This window comes from Chrysemys picta, chromosome 20 (assembly GCF_011386835.1).
Source record: "Chrysemys picta bellii isolate R12L10 chromosome 20, ASM1138683v2, whole genome shotgun sequence".
NCBI classification, from domain to species: Eukaryota; Metazoa; Chordata; order Testudines; family Emydidae; genus Chrysemys; species Chrysemys picta.
In genome coordinates, this window is record NC_088810.1 from 5,324,175 (window position 1) to 5,343,641 (window position 19,467).

The 19,467-nt window shown below is 53.0% G+C and overlaps 2 protein-coding genes across 3 annotated transcripts; one reads left to right on the forward strand and one right to left on the reverse strand.

Annotated features, from left to right (window-relative positions):
* Positions 1–1,052: 1,052 nt before the first annotated feature.
* Positions 1,053–8,607, forward strand: LOC135972150 (sialic acid-binding Ig-like lectin 13). The gene is made up of 6 exons (XM_065573735.1): positions 1,053–1,364; positions 5,718–6,083; positions 6,319–6,621; positions 7,135–7,234; positions 7,614–7,722; positions 7,972–8,607. Exons 1-6 carry the CDS (start codon positions 1,286–1,288, stop codon positions 8,098–8,100), a joined length of 1,086 nt encoding a protein of 361 aa, XP_065429807.1. The 5' UTR covers positions 1,053–1,285; the 3' UTR covers positions 8,101–8,607.
* Positions 8,608–9,242: 635 nt separating this feature from the next.
* On the reverse strand, positions 9,243–11,152 carry HAMP (hepcidin antimicrobial peptide). Of its 2 annotated transcripts, XM_065573700.1 has the most exons (4): positions 10,980–11,152; positions 9,982–10,047; positions 9,415–9,526; positions 9,243–9,369 (listed from the first exon to the last, which is right to left on the reverse strand). In XM_065573700.1, exons 1-3 carry the CDS (start codon positions 11,055–11,057, stop codon positions 9,422–9,424), a joined length of 249 nt encoding a protein of 82 aa, XP_065429772.1. In that variant the 5' UTR covers positions 11,058–11,152; the 3' UTR covers positions 9,243–9,369; positions 9,415–9,421. The 2 variants fall into 2 exon arrangements, with proteins under 2 accessions (XP_065429772.1, XP_023968178.2); XM_024112410.3 differs by having other exon boundaries at positions 9,243–9,526.
* Between the last annotated feature and the right edge of the window lie 8,315 nt (positions 11,153–19,467).

Here is a 19,467-nt window from a genome sequence, read left to right on the forward strand (position 1 = left end):
CCCTGTAGTGTCGCTACCAGTTCTACGCTGTCGGCAACTCCTCGGGTTGCCCCTGGGAAAGCGTTGCCAATTGCACGCCGAGTGCCACCAGGGTGTCACTCAAGTTGTGTTATGAAACTTAGCCCAGCCCAGACTCTGTCCCATTCTTCTGGAAGCCGTTGTGGTCTCGAACAGGACGTACACCCTCAAACACACCCAGTGACAGCCTGCTGGGTGGCGGAAGGTGCAGGGTAGCCCTCGTTTCCTCTGCTGTTTGGGGAACCACCATGCCCCTACGTGTAACTCACACACCTCTGTTACCTGGAGATGAACTGCGGCTGTCTCTGATCACGCCAGCAGGCAAGAATATCACACGGTTCCTTGTAAATGGGGAACCGCTGAACTGGACTTTAGCTGGACATGACCTGATTCAGCAAGGCGCCCCAGACTGGGTAATTCCGTGAATGGTCACACATGGTGACAAGCTCAGGCCAACAATTTGGTTTAAATTCTAGGGGCACATTGCCGTTTTGGAGGGATTTCATGAGCCCGGATTGTACAGAGTGGAATTGGACCAACAACAAGAAACAGTTTTAAATGTCAACCCTCGGATCACAAACCTTGCTCCCCTTGAAAGTGCTGATTGACTTGAGTGTGTGTGTGTGTTTTCGTTTTCGTGTTTTCATCTGGGGAAGCGAGGCCCTGCAGGGTAGCTCCATTGGGTGGGGACTTGCAGCAGGGAGAAGTAGAGCTCCGAATGAGAACACAAGTGACACAAGCAGTACATTGATAGAAGTACAGAACCTCCCTCCTCCCCCGAGAAGAGTATCCCTAATAAATGAGCATGCCCCAAAGTAACGGGCAAATCTGGTAACAGAGGGGCTGCGAGTCGGGAGTGGGGGCACCGGCAAAGCTGGGGAAAGAACGAGAGGTCGAGGAAGAGGGGGGCTAGTTAGTAAAATGCCCCTCCCCCAAGCCCTTGGCTCCTGGCCCAAAACCGCTTCCTCTTTCACCAGCTTATCAGAACCGGCCACCGTCAGTGACTTGGAAACACCCTCCACCCCCACTCTAACCATTAGCGCCCCAATCCCCTCTTAGAGCCAGGAAGAGAACCCAGGAGTCCTGGCCCCCAGCTCCGCCCCGCTCTAACCACTAGTCCCCACTCCCCCGCTCTGCTCAGTCATTTCCCCACCCTCTTTCCCACCAGCACCTCCCCATGCAGCGATCTGGGACCCACTAAAAGGAGCAAACCGTGGAGCCCCCGAGTCCAGGTGCTGGCTGCCCCCCGGAGCCGTGGAGCAGGAGGATGTGGGTGCCAGGAGCCAGCCAGATGCCCCCTTCCACCAAGCTCTGCATTGAAATCATCCTCGCACTGCTCTGCCAGGGTAAGAGAACAACAGCAGAGACACCTGGGCTGGCAGGAATCCCCTGAGCTGGGGATAGAACCCAGGAGTCCTGGCTCTGAGCCCCCCAACCCACTCGACCCCACTTCCCTCCCAGAGCGGGGATAGAACCCAGGAGTTCTGGGTCCCAGATGTCTCCTACGCTAAGAGTTGATACTGGTGAAATAAATTATGGTTTGGGGAAATAAAGGGGCTCTAGCAGATTGCGGGCAGGGGCGGGGGTGGAGCCCAGCACTGGGCTAGCAGGGGGCTGCGGGTCAGGAGTGAGGGGCACCAGCAGAGCTATTGGGAGAATGTGATTTCAAAGCAGTATTTTCCCCAGGAATTGAAATTGGGGGTGGGGGGCTATTTGAAGTCACAGGGGATGAGGGGTGAGCCCGTGAGGGCGGGGGGGGGGGGCTGAATGGCACCATGGTAACAACTGAGAAATATGTCACAACCATTTTATTAGCTCTAACTCATGCCGTAAAACCGTCACCACATTAGAGCTGGCTACTCAAGCCTTCTATGAAGCACGACAGCTCCAGCCTTCTTGGCTTCTTGCTGTAATTTTGGACTTGTCAAATGTCGTCAGTTCCCCTTTGGTGGCTTCTCTTGTGCCCGGTTCTGCCAGGCCTTCACAGCAGGCTCCTTCCTTCCTGCTCCTGACCAGGCAGAAGGCGACTCCTCCCAGAACACGGCGTTCTGTTCGGTGAGGAAAGAGACGCTCGACCCGAGCTGCTGTGAGTGGGAGCAGCAGGAGATGAATTCCTACTTCTGCCAGCCCAGGGAACAGCACAAAGACCAGGTCGCGCCACGAGTGATGATGAAGAAGAAGCTGAAGTCAAATCTTCATTCATTCGTCGTATGACATTCCACTCTGGGTCCAAATCCTCTCTTCTGTCCTGATCACATGGCAGCCCCATTGCTGGGAGTGCCTCACACCACTAAATTGTCGGTGTTTTACGAGAAGGCATCTGTAAAAGCTACACAGAGATTGATAGAATCCAGAAGTTGCTGTTGTAGATTTGTAAGAGACAACTCTGTTGTACTTTTTCAGCTGGCTTAACAGACACTTCTTGTCCTCTTCACTTAAGGAGTCAATTTAAATGCCTTCATTAGTCAACTTCTGGACTGAAGTCTTTGCTTCTTGCAGTGGATAGGTCTCTGATTGATCCAAGTATATCTTCTATTGCTGGACAAAAATCTACGACTGTTGAAGCAGATGTTTGAATGGCGTTGTCTGATAACCCAAGTGATTTCATCAGTAGAGTTACAAGAGAGAGAACAGCCGTTGTCTTCTCTGAACGTTGTAGCAAAAGTAATCCACCAGCCTCACTCCTTAGATCCGTCCCACTCGGTAGAGACTTTCCAAAGCCAGTAAGAACGGTTGCAGTCATTTTAAGACCACAGCCAAGGATCGCTCGTTGAAAGCCAGAGGGTTTTCCCAGGTTGGACTAATTTGAACTTCAGTCCTGGAGCATCTTCTACATTCTCCAAGACGTTCAGGCTTTTCGGACTCTTGCTGAGAAAAAGAGTGTAATGAAGACATTGAATTTACGGCTTTTTAAATGTCTTTTCAAGATTCTGTAGCTTGTACTAGTTCTAGTTGAACAGATTACAGCATTGTAGGGCTGGAAGGGACCTCGAGAGGTCATCTAGTCCAGTCCCCTGCACTCATGGCAGGACTAAGTATTATCTAGACCTTCCCTGGTAGGTGTTTGTCCAACCTGCTCTTTAAAAATCCCCCATGATAGAGACTCCACAATCTCCCAAGGCAATTTATTCCAGTGTTTAACCACCCTGACAGTTAGGAAGTTTTTCCAAATGTCCAACCTAAACCTCCCTTGCTGCAATTTAAGCCCATTGCTTCTTGTCCTATCCTCAGAGGTTAACGAGAACAATTTACCTCTCTCCTCCTTGTAACAACCTTTTATGTACTTGTACTTGAGAACTGTTCTCATGTCCCCTCTCAGGCTTCTCTTCTCCAGACTAAACACACCCAATTTTTTCTGGACTTTCACCAATTTGCATCCAGAACTGGACACAATACTCCAGTTGAGGCCTAATCAGCGCGGAGCAGAGCGGAAGAATTACTTTGTGTGTCTTGCTCACAACACGCCTGTTAATACATCCCAGAATGATGTTTGCTTTTTTGCAGAAGTGTTATAGTTGACTTATATTTAGCGTGTGATCCACTAGGACCCCCAGATCCCTTTCCGCAGGACTCCTTCCTAGGCAGTCATTTCCCATTTGTATGATTGTTCTTTTCTAAATGGAGCACTTTGCATTTGTCCGTATTGAATGTCATCCTATTTACTTCAGACCATTTCTCCAGTTTGTCCAGATCATTTTGAATTTTAATCCTATCCTCCAAAGCACTTGCAACCCCTCCCAGCTGGGTATCGCCTGCAAACTTTATAAGTGTCCTCTCTATGCCAGGGGTGGGCAAACTACGGCCCGCGGGCCACATCCGGCCCACGGGACCATCCTGCCCGGCCTCCAAGCTCCTGGCCTGGGAGGCTCTCCCTGGTCCCTCCCCCGCTGTCCCCCCTCCCCCGCAGCCTCAGCTCGCTCGCTCCGCCACCGGTGCAAGGCTCTGGGTGGCGGGGCTGGGAGCTCCTGGGGCAGTGCAGCTGCAGATCTGGCCTGACCCGGTCTCTGTGCTGTGTGGTGGTGGCAGCGTGGCCCGGCCCCAGCTGGGCGGCGTGGCTGTAGCGCCGCCAGCCACTGGTGATCCAGGCAGCGTGGTGAGGGGGCAGGGAGTGGGGGGGGGGGTTGGATAGAGGGCATGGGAGTTCGGGGTGGTGCTCGGTGGATGGGGTGTGGATGGTAGCTGGGGGGGAAACAGGGGGTTGAATGGGGGCAGGATTCCTGGGGGGGGGCAGTCAGGAAGGAGAGGGGGTTGGATAGGGCAGCAGGGGGCAATCAGGGGCCTGGGTTCCGGGGGCAGTCAGGGGACAGGGAGAAGGGGTGGATAAATGGGGCAGGAGTCCCAGGGGGAGGGGGGCAGATAGGAGGTCGGGGCCAGGCCATGACCCATTCCCCTTACCTGCCCTCCGTACAATTTACAAAACCTGATGCGGCCCTCAGGCCAAAAAGTTTGCCCGCCCCTGCTCTATTCCATGATCAATATAATTGATGAAGATATTGAACAGAACCGGACCCAGAACTGTTCCCTGCGGGACTCCACTCGTGATGTCCTTCCAGCATGACTGTGAACCACTGATAACTACTCTCTGGGAACGGTTTCCAACCAGTTATGCACCTACTTAGGTTGTATTTCCCTAGTTTGTTTATGAGAAGGTCATGCGAGACAGTATCAAAAGCCATATTAAAGTCAAGATGTACCGTATCTACCACTTCCCTCCTATCCACAAGGCTTATCACCCTGTCAAAGAAAGCTATCAGGCTGGTGTGACAAGATTTGTTCTTGACAAATCCATGATGGCTGTTTCATTGTCTTCTAGGTGTTTGCAAATTGATTGCTTAATAATTTGCTCCATTATCTGTCCGGATCCTGAAGTTAAAACGGCCTCTGCAGTGTGTATAGGAGAGATTAGGGTTACACTTTTCTCTGAGCAAAGCTTGTACTCCACCATGTCTTCCAGAGAAGTTTGCAGTGGTTTAGGGAATTAAAGGGGCTCTGGCAGAGTTGTGGGGTGGGGGAACCCAGGGCTGGTCTGGCAAGGGGCTGCGGGTCGGGAGTGAGGGGCACCAGCAGAGCTGTGGGGAGGCCAGGGCTAGTCTGGCAGGGAGCTGCGGGTCGGGAGTGAGGGGCACCAGCAGAGCTGTGGGGAGGCCAGGGCTAGTCTGGCAGGGAGCTGCGGGTCAGGAGTGAGGGGCACCAGCAGAGCTGTGGGGAGAATGAGATGTCCAGGAAGAGGGGGGCTGGTTAGTATAATGCCCCTCCCCCAAAAACTTGACTCCGGCCCGAACCTGCTTCCTCTTTCACCAATTAATAAAAGCAAATATTGACCCAGCTGAGAAATCGAGTCTCCTTATCAGAGCTGGCCACCATCAGTGACTTGGAAACATCCCTGCCCCCACTCTAACCACTAGCCACCCACTCCCCTCTTAGAGCAGGAGAGAATCCAGGAGTCCTGGCACCCATCCACCACTCTAACCACTAGACCCCACTCTCTATTCCCTTGTTGGTGTCTTTTTATTCTCTCTCCCCAGGGAAGGACTGAGGGGCACTGGCAGAGCTCTGTGTGGGGGTGGGGTGGATCTAAGGAGGCTGCAGGTCGGGACTGAGGGGCGCCGGCAGATCTCTGTGTGGAGGCGGGGGGTGGATCGAGGGGGCTGCGGGTCAGGACTGAGGGGCACCGGCAGAGCTGGTCTGTTTCCCTGCAGGTCGGCTCTGCCAGGCGCCCATCTATGAGATCCAGGTCCCGTCCCGCGTCACGGCCCAGCAGGGTCTCTGCGTCCTGCTCCCCTGTAATTTCACAGCCAACTTCAACTCCTCCGGGGTCGCCTACAAATACTGGTTCCTCAGGGACGACAACAAGGACACCAGCCCGGCCGTGGCCACCACAGATCCTGACAGGACCCCGAGGGAGCCTGGGGGCCGGATCCGCCTGGTGGGGAACGCCTCGGACGACTGCTCCCTGCTCATCAGCGACGTGAGAGCCGGAGACAGGGACCGCTACTACTTCCGCTTTGTGAAGGGAGACTTTAAATACAGCTATCATGAGACCCAGCCGCTGGTGGATGTGACAGGTGAGGCTCGGGGCCCTGGAGAGCTCAGCAGTATTAACTCCGCTTATACCCAGTGGCAGGGAGTCCCATGGGTTAGCTCCACTAATACCCAGTGTGGGGAGTTCTGGAGATTAACAACATCCAGTGGCAGGGAATCCCACTGGTTAAGCCCAGTAATACCCAGGGGCAGGGAATTCCGGGGATTAACCCCAGTAATTCCTCACTGAGTTGAATTTTAATGGTGTCGCCTGCTTAGAGCTGAAGGAGCAGCCGGTGCTGGAGGTCCCCGAGGTACTGTTCTCTGGACAGCTGGTGAATGTAACCTGCCAGGCTCCATGGACCTGCTCTGGGACCCCTCCCCATATCACCTGGACAGGGGGGTTCAACTACACAGCCAGGAACGTCTCGGTCACCCTGGAAAACGGCAGCATCTCCTATAGCTCGGAGCTCAGCTTCATGCCAGCCCCGGGGGATGACGGCAAAGAGCTCGTCTGCACCGTCACGTACCCCGCCGTAGTTGGGGTCTGCACCCGCAGATCTGTCCGGCTCCAGGTCAACTGTGAGTGACCCCATGCAGCTCTGGCGGGGGAGTGGGGTCTAGTGGTTAAAGGGAGCCGGAGGTTGGCAGCCCGGACTCCTGCGTTCTATCCCTGGTTCTGGGAGGGCCGTGGGGTCTAGTGGCAGGGGGGAGGGCTGAGAGCCAGGACTCCTGGGGTCCATAGGAAGGCAGTGGGGTCCCAGGAGGCAAATCCCACCACACGTCCCATGTTCCGTCGCAGACCCGTCGGAGCTGCTGCCGTGGGGGAACTGCACGGTGCGGGGCCACGGGCCCGGGGGAGCGGCCACGTGTCACTGCGCTGCCGAGGGGAACCCCCGACCCGCCTCGAGTGGCGCTTGCCCAACCGCACCCTCCCCAGGGACTTCGAGGGCCCTGAGCTGTGGGCCGGCCCTCGGCCGCTCTCCCGCTCAGGGGACCGTCCCCCTACGCCGTACCCACCAGTTCATTACAAGCCCTGTAGGGCTCATCGTCGCCCAGCCGATCCCACCGCTAACACCAGCTGTTGGTTTGCAGCGGGCTTCTCCCGGACACTCGTGGTGGCCTTGGCGGTTGCTGGGAGCCTCGTGCTGGTTGTTGCCGGGGCTGCAGTGGCCTGGAAAGTCGTGAAGGGAAGGTGAGACTCGGGCGGGACGGGAGAAGGATCTGGTGGGAACTGTAGCCTGGAATGGGGGAATAAATGGATCCCCCAAGATCAAATATCACTTCTTGGAAGTGTGAAATTCCACCTGCTGCCCCTCAATCCCGACCCACAGCCCCCTGGTGTGCCAGCCCTGGACTCACTCCCCCATCTCTGCTGGTGCCCCTCACTCCTGACCCACAGCCCCCTTGTAGCCCAGCCCTGGGCTCCCCTCACATGCAGCTCTGCTGCTCTGGGACAGTGGTCGGGACGGGAGGGAGATATCGGGATAGATGGACTCCTGGGTCTGATCAAGGTAGGAGGGAGGAGGTGGGACACCAGGCTAGATGGGATGTTGATGATGGTTTCACCACAGGCAGGGCAGCAGGGGCCCCGCCAGGGCCGGACGATGCCAAGGGACTGGAGACGGGCAGGTCTGTCACTCCTCCGAGCAGCAAGCGTCTACGGCGCCCTCCCACAGACAGGTGGGTTCCCGGCCCTCCAGCAGGTTATCCCAGACCCTGCACCCGCCAACCCCGTCCCTGCCCCATCCCCCACCCTGTTGGGATCCCTCCCTGAAGTCCACAAAGGCTCTGGGACCCCCTCCCCCGCTCCCAGAATCCCCCTCTGCTGGGATTTTCCCCCTCCAGCACCCACCGCTGGTGTCCCCTCCCATCCTTTCCCCTGGACATGGCGGCCACTCTTCCCCGCTAATCCGGTCTCTCCCCACACAGGATGTCACTGGGGAAGGGGGAGCCCTTGAGAAGAAAGGGAGAGGAGGAGGAGGAGGAGGAGGAAGATGCTACAGGGAGAGAGGCAACGGGGAACAATTCACAGAGGAACACATCTACGCCAACATCTAAGCCCAGAGAGGGGGGCAGGGTCACTGCAGGGAGTGAACTAAATAGAGACTGGTGTCAGCAGTGGGATAGCCAGTCTGCCTTGTGGCTAAGGTGCTAGCCTGGGACGTCAGACGCCTGGGTCCTATTCTCAGCTCTGCTATGGAATGCCTGTGTGACCCTGGGCAAATTTCTCCCCCCCCCTCCGCGTGCCTCAGTTTCTCAGCTGTAACATGGGGAGTATATCACTGCATTTGGCTACTTACACTGTGAGCTTGTTGGAGATGGTTTCTCGCTGTGTGTGGGCAGCACCTGGCCCCGGGGGGGTCCGTGATCTCAGCTGGGGCAGGGACTCTCTTTGGCTGTGTCTGGGCCACGCCCGTCCACTTCCCTCCCCCCCCCATCTCAGCCTGGGCCCGCTCTGCTAATGCACTTGAGAGGCAGCTACTGCTCCAGACAGAGTTATGCGGAGCAGGTCGGCCTGTGTTAACCCTTTCACTGCTGCAGCTAAATAAAAGCCATTCCCAGCTCCTCCCCGGGCTGAAGAGTTTTATGTTGCCTCGGTTTCCCTCAGGGGTTCCCCTCGCTCTTCGAGCCGCTCAGCTGTGGCTGGACACTCACCACCCAGGCCCAGGGGTACCAAAGCACTGGGAAGAGGGTCATGATAAACAATGCCTGGTGCTGTGATGCAGCCACCTCTGGGGTGGGACAGCCGGGAACAGCCGCAGAGCAATGCCATGTGGCTCGCCCGGTTCTGAGATGCAGCCACCTCTGAAGTATCATGGTTAGAAGGGGGGGGGGGGGGAGCCAGAACTCCTGGGTTCTGTCCCTGGCTCTGGGAGGAGAGTGGGGGCTAGTGGATTAGAGCAGGGGGGGGCTGGGAGCCAGAACTCCTGGGTTCTGTCCCTGGCTCTGGGAGGGGAGTGGGGGCTAGGGGTTAGAATGGGGGGGGGGGAGCCAGAACTCCTGGGTTCTGTCCCTGGCTCTGGGAGGGGAGTGGGGGCTAGTGGATTAGAGCAGGGGGGGGGCTGGGAGCCAGAACTCCTGGGTTCTGTCCCTGGCTCTGGGAGGGGAGTGGAGGCTAGTGGGTTAGAGTGGGAGCAGGGGGAGGGGAGCTGGGAGCCAGGACTCCTGGGTCCAATTCAGTAACTACGACGACAGGCTCGTGACTTTAAAAACCACGTTTAATGTCCAATAACAAAGAGACACCGAAGCAAACGGAGCAATAAATAAGGCGGGGCAGAGGGGAGAGGCAGCAGTGCCGGGGGCAGCGGGGGGAGCCGGGCTGGGCGGGGCTGGAGGTGACGGCGCCCCCGAGCGCTGCCGTGGTCCGGCCGCGGCTGGCTCAGGTGCGGCAGCAGAAACCACAGCCCTGGTTGCGGCAGCACTTGCAGCAGTAGGTGCAGATGGGGAAGTGGCTGTTGTGGCGCTTGGATCTCCGGAGCAGGGCCTGCGGGGGGAGAACAGGGTCAGGACTCCTGGGTTCAATCTCCGGCGAGGGGGGGGGGTCTAGGGATTAGCGCAGGGATGTGTCAGCATCTCGCCCCCTGCAGCACAGCGCCCCCTAGTGCCGCCCTGGGGCATCGGGACCAGCCCTGACTGCCAGGGGAGAGCCCCCACCCTGCCCCCTGCAGCACAGCGCCCCCTAGTGCCGCCCAGGGGCATCGGGACCAGCCCTGACTGCCAGGGGAGAGCCCCCACCCCGCCCCCTGCAGCACAGCGCCCCCTAGTGCCACGCTGGGGCATCGGGGCCAGCCCTGGCTGCCAGGGGAGAGCCCCCACCCCGCCCCCTGCAGCACAGCGCCCCCTAGCGCCATGCTGGGGCATCGGGACCAGACCTGGCTGCCAGGGGAGAGCCCCCACCCTGCCCCCTGCAGCACAGTGCCCCCCCCATCCAGTTCTTACCTGCAGACCCTGAGTTTCTTCTTTGGTTTCCATTTGTTGCGTTAACAAACCAGCAGCATTTGCTGTCTGCAGAGACAGAGAGAAGACAGACCTGAGCTTTACGCTAGGTGCAGTGGGTTAGAGCAGGGAGGGCTGGGAGCTGGGACACCTGGTTTTATCCCTGGCTCTGGGAGGGGAGTGGGGTCTAGTGGTTAGAGGGGGAGGGGGCTGGGAATCAGGACTCCAGGATTCAATCCTCAGTTCTTCCTCTAATTTGCTACACATATTTCTGCAACTCAGGACATGTACGTTGCATTGTGGTATATGCAATTTAATGCCACAGATTCAGAACATAAACCTATCGGAAAGGCTGGCAAAAAGTAGCAAATCAGTTTTTTTAAAAAGTTTTCCTTCAATAGACAGTGGGAAAATATTCCTAGTCACATTTTGTTCCCCTTGTATAGCTCACCAGTCTTTACCCCGCTAAGAACATTGAGTTTATTCCAGAAAAAAGACATTCATATTGTGAAAACAGGTGATTTGGGTTAAAAAAATCAATCTGAACTATTTGTGGTGCAAAAGAAATGGCCGTTTCCCCCTTCCACAAACCTGTCTGCGATTCCAGACCCTGGGCACAGGTCCAGGGACTGGAATAACGTGCATGGGTGTGTGTGTGAGAGAGAGAGAGAGAGAGATTAATCCTAAAGAAAGTCAGTGCTGGGTAACGCCCCGAGCTGGGAGTCCAGATGCCTTGGTTCTGTTCCCAGCTCTGTAGCCAAGAGCCCATGGGACCTTGAGCCAGTTACCTTGTGGCTCTGTGCCTCGGTTTCCCCATGCCTGGAAAAAGGGGCTGATAATCCTGCCTGGCACAACGGGGCCCTGATCTCAGCTGGGGCAGAGACTGTCTCCCGCTGTGTCTGGGCAGCACCCGGCACAACAGGGCCCTGATCCCAGCTGGGACGTCTCGGTACAACCATCATACAAAAAAAAAAAAAAGAAAAAGTCTGGGAAGCGTTTACCTGGCCCTGGAAGCAGCAGGAGTTTTTAGCAGTGATGACGAGGATGAGAATCATGCAGACGACTTGAAGCTTCATCATGATGTTTCTCTGCCTTGTATTTTTCAGTCTCCTTTTCCCCGCTCCCCTGGTGTATCTCCGAAGGGCTGAGCTGGTCACTGACTTCGGTCCCTGAACCAGAGCTGTGTTTATAGCCCAGCCATCCCCACCCCGGTCCCGAAACAGCCAATCCCCCGCGTGCCAAGAAAGGACAGGTGAGGAGAGGGAAACCGTAAACACCCAGTCAATAAGGTTATCGCAGCTGGGCTAAAAATTCCAACGAACCATTGGCCGGCTCCCCAGCCGGTGTCATGGGCCATGACACCACTGGAGTCCATGGGGCCAGATCCCAGCTGGTGTCGATCAGCCGTGTGACGTTAATTCTCGCAGGCCTTTGACTTGAATCCCTCCTGGCGTTTGTCCCAATGAGATTTCCAAACATTTACAGTAAGTTTCATGGTTGGGGTGTCTGTCCCCACAACACCGCGGAGATCGGAGAGAGGCTGGGACAGGAATGAACTCAGCTTTTCTTGTAAATTTCTCAAGTTTAGCAACTTTTCTCCCAGCCACAAGATGATCCAGGCATCAAATGAGGGATTGAGCCGGCCCACTAATTAGGTCACAGCATTTCAAAGGGGAAAAATGAACTCTTTATTCTGTTTTCCATCACAGCACTCATGACGAATGGGCACCAGTCGATCGATCCTAATCACCCATCATCCCAGAATTTGAACATAACTGGGATGAGCTAGGCACATACCCCTGGGGCCCGTCTAACCTGGTTTCTCTCTCTTCCCAAACTCACCTTGATCGATTTCACCCTGGTAATTCTAAATGGGGATTCATATTAGCTAGATGAGCAGCCACGCCTTATTGTTTTCAATGCTGCTAAGACATTGGCCTGAGTGGCTATCATGTGGCAAGGAGTTCCGCAGGTTAATGGCACGTTGGATGAAAAAAGCATCGGGTTAGACCCATTTTAAACGGGCAAGATTGGGGTTACAGTTCTTCAAAGTGGGGTATTTTGATTCCAGGCAAGTGCTAAATGGGGAATCTTCACTCAGTCTCAATTATCAAACTAGTGATGTCACTAGTGATTTCCACAGGAGAGTTTCTCTGACATGCTGCCACTTGCCACTGACATTCAGAGGCACACCCCCCACCCCCACCCCCCGCAAAATGCAGCCATAAAAAAGGGTGAGACCGTATATAGCAGGGCGAAAGGATTTCATTTGGGGGCGGGTGTCATGTTGTACCTAACTTGAGTCACTCTGCTCTGTCTTACACTCTGACTTTGGAAATACTTAGGGGCCAGATCCCAACTGGCGTCAATCATCCACAGCTCCCGGGGCCCAGCCCGATTCCCAGCTGGTGTGAAGCAGCCATAGTTCTGCGGAGCTGCACAGAATCGTTCAGACCAGCGGCTCTCAGCCTTTCCAGACAATTGTCCCCCTTTCAGGAGTCGGCTTTGTCTTGCCTACCCCCAAGTTTCCCCCCATAAGAACATAAGAACATAAGAACAGCCGTACTGGGTCAGACCAAAGGTCCATCTAGCCCAGTATCCTGTCTACCGACAGTGGCCAATCCCAGGTGCCCCAGAGGGAGTGAACCTAACAGGCAATGATCAAGTGATCTCTCTCCTGCCGTCCATCTCCATCCTCTGACAAACAGAGGCTAGGGACACCATTCCTTACCCGTCCTGGCTAATAGCCATTAATGGACTTAACCACCATGAATTTATCCGGTTCTCTTTTAAATGCTGTTATAGTCCTAGCCTTCACAACCTCCTCAGGCAAGGAGTTCCACAAGTTGACTGTGTGCTGCGTGAAGAAGAACTTCCTTGTATTTGTTTTAAACCTGCTGCCTATTAATTTCATTTGATGACCCCTAGTTCTTGTATTATGGGAATAAGTAAATAACTTTTCCTTATCCACATCTGTTCGCAGTATTTGAGATAAGGGCGTGCCATCGATTTATAAAAGGCCAATAAGATATTCTCAGTCTTATTCTCTATCCCCTTTTTAATGATCCCTAACATCCTGTTTGCTTTTTTGACCGCTTCTGCACACTGCGCGGACATCTTCAGAGAACTATCCACGATGACTCCAAGATCTTTTTCCTGACTTGTTGTAGCTAAATTAGCCCCCATCTTAGTGTATGTATAGTTGGGGTTATTTTTTCCAATGTGCATTACTTTACATTTATCCACATTAAATTTCATTTGCCATTTTGTTGCCCAATGACTTAGTTTTGTGAGATCTTTTTGAAGTTCATCACAGTCTGCTTTGGTCTTAACTATCTTGAGCAGTTTAGTATCATCTGCAAACTTTGCCACCTCACTGTTTACCCCTTTCTCCAGATCATTTATAAATAAGTTGAATAGGATTGGTCCGAGCACTGACCCTTGGGGAACACCACTAGTTACCCCTCTCCATTCTGAGAATTTACCATTAATTCCTACCCTTTGTTCCCTGTCTTTTAACCAGTTCTCAATCCAGGAAAGGACCTTCCCTCTTATCCCATGACAACTTACTTTACTTAAGAGCCTTTGGTGAGGGACCTTGTCAAAGGCTTCCTGGAAATCTAAGTACACTATGTCCACTGGATCCGCCTTGTCCACATGTTTGTTGACCCCTTCAAAGAACTCTAATAGATTAGTAAGATACAATTTCCCTTTACAGAAACCATGTTGACTCTTGCTCAACAGTTTATGTTTTTCTATGTGTCTGACAATTTTATTCTTAACTATTGTTTTGACTAATCTGCCCGGTACCGAGGTTAGACTTACCAGTCTGTAATTGCCAGGATCACCTCTAGAGCCCTTTTTAAATATTGGCGTTACATTAGCTGTCTTCCAGTCATTGGGTACAGAAGCCGATTTAAAGGACAGGTTACAAACCTTAGTTAACAGTTCCGCAACTTCACATTTGAGTTCTTTCAGAACTCTTGGGTGAATGCCATCTGGTCCCGGTGACTTGTTACTGTTAAGTTTATCAATTAATTCCAAATCCTCCTCTAGTGACACTTCAATCCGTGACAGTTCCTCAGATTTGTCACCTACAAAAGCCAGCTCAGGTTTGGGAATCTCCCTAACATCCTCAGCCGTGAAGACTGAAGCAAAGAATCCATTTAGTTTCTCCGCAATGACTTTATGGTCTTTAAGCGCTTCTTTTGTATCTCCATCATCAAGGGGCCCCACTGGTTGTTTAGCAGGCTTCCTGCTTCTGATGTACTTAAAAAACATTTTGTTATTACCTTTGGAGTTTTTGGCTAGCCGTTCTTCAAACTCCTTTTTGGCTTTTCTTATTACATTCTTGCACTTAATCTGGCAGCGTTTATGCTCCCTCATTTAAAAACGACTTGCTTACAAAATCAGACATAAGAATACAAAAGGGTCACAGCGCATTAGTACTGAGAAATTGCTGACGTTCTCATTTTTACCATATAATTATAAAAGAAATCAATTGGGATATGAATATTATACTTACATTTCAGTGTGTAGTATATAGAGCAGTATAAACAAGTCATTGCCTGTATGACATTTTAGTTTGTACTGACTTTGCTAGTGCTTTTTCTGTAGCCTGTTGTAAAACCAGGCAAATATCTGGATGAGTTGATGTACCCCCTGGAAGATCTCTGCGTACCCCCAGGGTACATGTACCCCTGGCTGAGAACCACTGGCTTAGATTATTAGCGTGGCCGTGTTTGCAGGATTGGGGCCAAAGTGCAAAGCAAATGTGTTGATTGTTCTTTGGTAAACGCGTGTGTCACCGCGACTGCTAAGAGCAACTCTTGTCATTCTGTCCGGTTCTTGTGAACAAACAATTTCCAGTGGGGGGGACTTTCCTTTCGATGACCTCAGTTCCGCGAAGCCTGAAGATTTATTGATTAAACGAGACGTTTCTGCAAAAGCCCAATTTAAAAAAAGAAAAAAGAAATGTTGTCCTCTAAACTCGGAGGATTTTAATTGTATTTTTAGTAATCACTTTTAAAAAGAAAATTCACTGAGTTAACAAAGTTACAGCCACAGCGTCCTTAAACAAAAGGCACCGAGGATATTAGCAATATCAGACACAACATTCAAACGTTGATTGATTCAGTTATTTCAATCATTCGCTTCTAGTAACTGACCAAAACAATTAATGGATCAATCAAACGAAAGAGAAATTTTGCTCCCTGTATAAAATGACTTCTTGTTTCCAAAAACTATAACATTATTTAAATAGTTTATTTAAATGTAAATGTATTAAATTATTTTGTTTGTTTCTTGTAATTCAGTTAATAAGCATACTGTACCTTTTTCCTTGGACTTTTTAAAATGCAATGTAGCAAAGTGTTTTCAGTTTTTTGATTCCAGGGTTCTTATGCCTAAAGTAATCACATTCGATGAAGAGGTTTATTTATTTTATTGTCTTTGGGAATGGAAGTTTTCATTTAATTTCTTAGTCTTTCAGTTGTTTGTTTCATTAATTAGTTAAACATGGTTATTTTTATTGGCCTGAGAAAAGGAAATGCTTTGAATATTTTTGAAAAAAATGATGTGAAATGTAACGTCTTACCTTATTTCAATAGTTTAATCGCTAACTAAGCAGTGCATGTCAATTGATTAAACCCAGGAGATCATTTTAATCTATAGGCAGTGAAATTTGACATGATTTGAAAATACTAGAAAAATGCAATTGAAAAATAATCAGTATTACTTAATAGAAATAATAAATACGAATTTCTAGAACATGCAATATTAATTATTAAAGTAGTTAATAAACAGACCTGACAAGCATTTGAATTTTCTTTAGGAAGCAGTTTCATTTTGCAACTTTTATTACTAAGTAGGCATTTTTAAAATTGAATTTATTAAAACACTTAAATAGATATTTTTCTAGTGATTTTCATAACAAATAAACATTCATTTTAAAAAGTGAGAATTTTTACTGATTCCAGAAAGTGTCTTTTTAAATTTAATTTATGAAATGATTTCAATAATTTGTTTCTAGTACTCTCAAAAGAAATCATTAAATTAACAAAGAAATAATAATTGGCCAATATAGTAATCAGTTGCCTAGTGTATTAATTATCTTATGTATTAATTAACATATGCTAATTAACTTGCTATTATATTAACTTGAATTCTAATAAACTCACTAGTGTATTCTGTATTATATGAATTAATCGTATACTATTTTGATTAAGATAATCAATTGATTAATAATACATATTGGTTAGTCTATTAATTAGCTAACATTAAACAAGACTGGTTAACTTCTGTCTATTAATTGGCTAGTGTATTTATTAAACAACTAATTAAACAAAATATTAATCAATGACTCTATTAATCACCTACTGGATTAATTAGCCAGCTGGCACATTAAATAAAATAAATAATAAAATAAACATATTAAAATATAACTACTCTATTAATTGCTAATATATTTATCACCTTGATAGCAATCTATTTATTAGCTAACCTATTGACTATATTTGTTTCCCAGCTAATATTTTGAGTAAGATAGTAATACATTATTAACCTCTCTATTAATTGACTGGTATGTAAAACAGTTTGGGTTAATTCAAATAGTAATTACTAACTGAGCTATTAATTGACTAGACTAGTAATTAACCTGCAGGTGAGTTAACATATTCACAGAACTAAATGCAAGTTTTTCCGGCTGTCAGGAGCGATGGTTCCCCGGTGGTGGCTTAGTTCAGTACAACAGCGCTGTGCTGGGGCTCGCCCAGGGACTCAGGCAGTGACATGGGTAGAAAAGCCCAAATGCGGCTTTACACCGGCGCCGACGAGGCTGGACAGTCTGGTGGACGGTTTGCCGTTGCATTGCTTTGGATTTATTGCCCCCAGGGGCAGTTTTCGGTGGGATTTCAGCGGCACCCTCGTTGGCTGGGCAGGCAGGAGAGACCGAGTGGCTTGTAGGCCAGCCCTCGCTTTTTGCCATTTTTCCCCCACAGGGCAACAGACAAACGGTTTGGAAGGTCCCAGGCCTCTCACCCCCCCAGCACTGCTGTCTAACCCCCCCACCCCATAGACTCTGGGCACCTCCCAATACCCCAGAAGGGGCTGTTAGCTCCTGTTTATACCGGCACAGAGCTGCAAAGGGCTTTCAGCACCGAACTCATACTGAATTCGATCAACGCAGCCAGGCCAGAGGGACCTGAACCGGGGTCTTTCAGACACGAGGTTACTCCTTAGCCTCTGCGCCACCCTCTAGGTGCCACGATAAAATCAGGGGATCAGGGCCCTGTCATGCCAGGCGCTGCCCAGACACGGCGAGAGACAGGCCCTGCCCCAGCTGGGATCAGGGCCCCGTTGTGCCAGGCACTGCCCAGACGTGGCGAGAGACAGGCCCTGCCCCAGCTGGGATCAGGGCCCCGTTGTGCCAGGCGCTGCCCAGACACGGCAAGAGCCAGGCCCTGCCCCAGCTGGGATCAGGGCCCCGTTGTGCCAGGCGCTGCCCAGACACGGCGAGAGCCAGTCCCAACCCCAGCTGGGATCAGGGTCCCGTTGTGCCGGGTGCTGCCCAGAGGCGGCGAGAGACAGGCCCTGCCCCAGCTGGGATCAGGGCCCCGTTGTGCCAGGCGCTGCCCAGACGTGGCGAGAGACAGGCCCTGCCCCAGCTGAGATCAGGGCCCCATCGTGCCAGGTGCTGCCCAGACGCAGCGAAGCACCGTTACGATGCTCTGGCATCACGGGGCAGCGACTGGCTCCAGAGGGCTGTTTGCTCAGAGTCCTATCACACAGTCTGTTTGCTGTCTCTCCTCGAGGTCAGCTCCTTGCCCGCTGGCTGCCCGGACATGGCCCAGCCCTCGCCAAGCTCGGCTCCGCTCCGGCGCCCCGTGGCAGACCCGAAGGCGCCAGCTGACACACCTTCCCTTCCACGCGCCCCGCCTGGGCCAGCGGCCTTGGCAGCCCCAGTGCACGAGGAAGGGGCGAGGACAACAGAGCAACCAGCACAATGCACAACAGATGGGGGCAGGAAATGGGACACGGGGCCTGTCCCCTCTGGGGGGCTCTGATCCGGCCCCAGGGAGGGGATGGGCTGGCTCGGGGGGCAGGAGAGGACATGGGGCCTGTCTCCTCTGGGGGGCTCTGATCCAGCCCCAGGGCAGGGGACTGGCTGGTTCAGGGGGCGGGAGAGGGATATGGGGCCTGTCCCCTCTGCGGGGCTCTGATCTGGCCAAGGGCAGGGACAGGCCGGCTCAGGGGGGCAGGACACGGGGCCTGTCCTCTCTTGGGGGCTCTGATCCAGCCCCAGGGCAGGGGACAGGCCGGCTCAGAGGGGTGGGACACGGGGCCTGTCCCCTCTGGGGGGCTCTGATCTGGCCCCAGGGCAGGGGACAGGCCGGCTCAGGGGGATAGGATTGGGATATGGAGCCTGTCCTCTCTGCAGGGCTCTGATCCGGCCGAGGGCAGGGGACTGGCTGGCTCAGGGGGGGCGGGAGAGGGACATGGGGCCTGTCCCCTCTGGGGGGCTCTGATCCGGCCCCAGGGCAGGGGACAGGCCGGCTCAGGGGGCTGGGACATGGGGTCTGTCCCCTCTGGGGGGCTCTGATCCAGCCAAGGGCAGGGGACAGGCCGGCTCAGGGAAATGGGACATGGGGTCTGTCCCCTCTGGGGGGCTCTGATCCAGTCAAGGGCAGGGACAGGCTGGCTCGCGGGGCAGGAGAGGGACACGGGGCCTGTCCTCTCTGGGGGGCTCTGATCCAGCCCCAGGGCAGGGGACAGGCTGGCTCAGGCGGGCGGGACACGGGGCCTGTCCCCTCTGGGGGGCTCTGATCCGGCCCCAGGGCAGGGGACAGGCTGGCTCAGGGGGCTGGGACACGGGGCCTGTCCCCTCTGGGGGGCTCTGATCTGGCCGAGGGCAGGGACAGGCTGGCTCAGGCGGGCGGGACACGGGGCCTGTCCCCTCTGGGGGGCTCTGATCCAGCCCTGGGGCAGGGGACAGGCAGGCTCGGGGGGTGGGCAGACTCAGGTCGTGCGGGGTTTTTCTGTCCCCGAAGGCCAGGCGCAAACTCCGCAAACAGCGGCTGGGGCTTGCGACACCAGCTCCGGGGACAGCCCAGGGCCCATCACAAGTGGCGCCGGCTCCGGGCGACAGCCAGGCTGGCCAAGCTGCCTGCCAGAGCTGCTGCCCTCCCCCCCAGTTCCCTCCCCCAGGGGGTCTCTGCTCTGGTGCTGTCAAAACACCTCAAGGACACTTCACTACCCAACAGCAACGGAGATGCTGAGGGCGTGTGTGTGTGTGTGTGGATGTTTATGTGTCCAAGTACAGAGTGATTAGGGGTGGGGGTGGAATGGAGCTGTGATGCACCCGACTCGGGCTGGGACTCCTGGGTTCTCTCCCTGGCTCTGGGAGGGGAGTGGGGTCTAGTGGTTAGAGCAGGGGGGGCTGGGAGCTAGGACTCCTGGGTTCTCTCCCTGGCTCTGGGAGGGGAGTGAGGT

What these genes read in the sequence shown, in the direction of transcription:
- LOC135972150 (XM_065573735.1), top strand. Translation starts at nt 1,286, where the DNA reads ATGTGGGTGCCAGGAGCCAGCCAGATGCCCCCTTCCACCAAGCTCTGC. An exon ending in CCTCGCACTGCTCTGCCAGG is followed by an intron (nt 1,365 to 5,717) that starts GTAAGAGAACAA and finishes GTTTCCCTGCAG; the next exon opens with GTCGGCTCTGCCAGGCGCCC. An exon ending in TGGAAAGTCGTGAAGGGAAG is followed by an intron (nt 7,235 to 7,613) that starts GTGAGACTCGGG and finishes GTTTCACCACAG; the next exon opens with GCAGGGCAGCAGGGGCCCCG.
- HAMP (XM_065573700.1), bottom strand. Translation starts at nt 11,057, where the DNA reads ATGATGAAGCTTCAAGTCGTCTGCATGATTCTCATCCTCGTCATCACT. An exon ending in CCTGCTGCTTCCAGGGCCAG is followed by an intron (nt 10,048 to 10,979) that starts GTAAACGCTTCC and finishes CTGTCTCTGCAG; the next exon opens with ACAGCAAATGCTGCTGGTTT. An exon ending in AAGAAACTCAGGGTCTGCAG is followed by an intron (nt 9,527 to 9,981) that starts GTAAGAACTGGA and finishes CTCCCCCCGCAG; the next exon opens with GCCCTGCTCCGGAGATCCAA.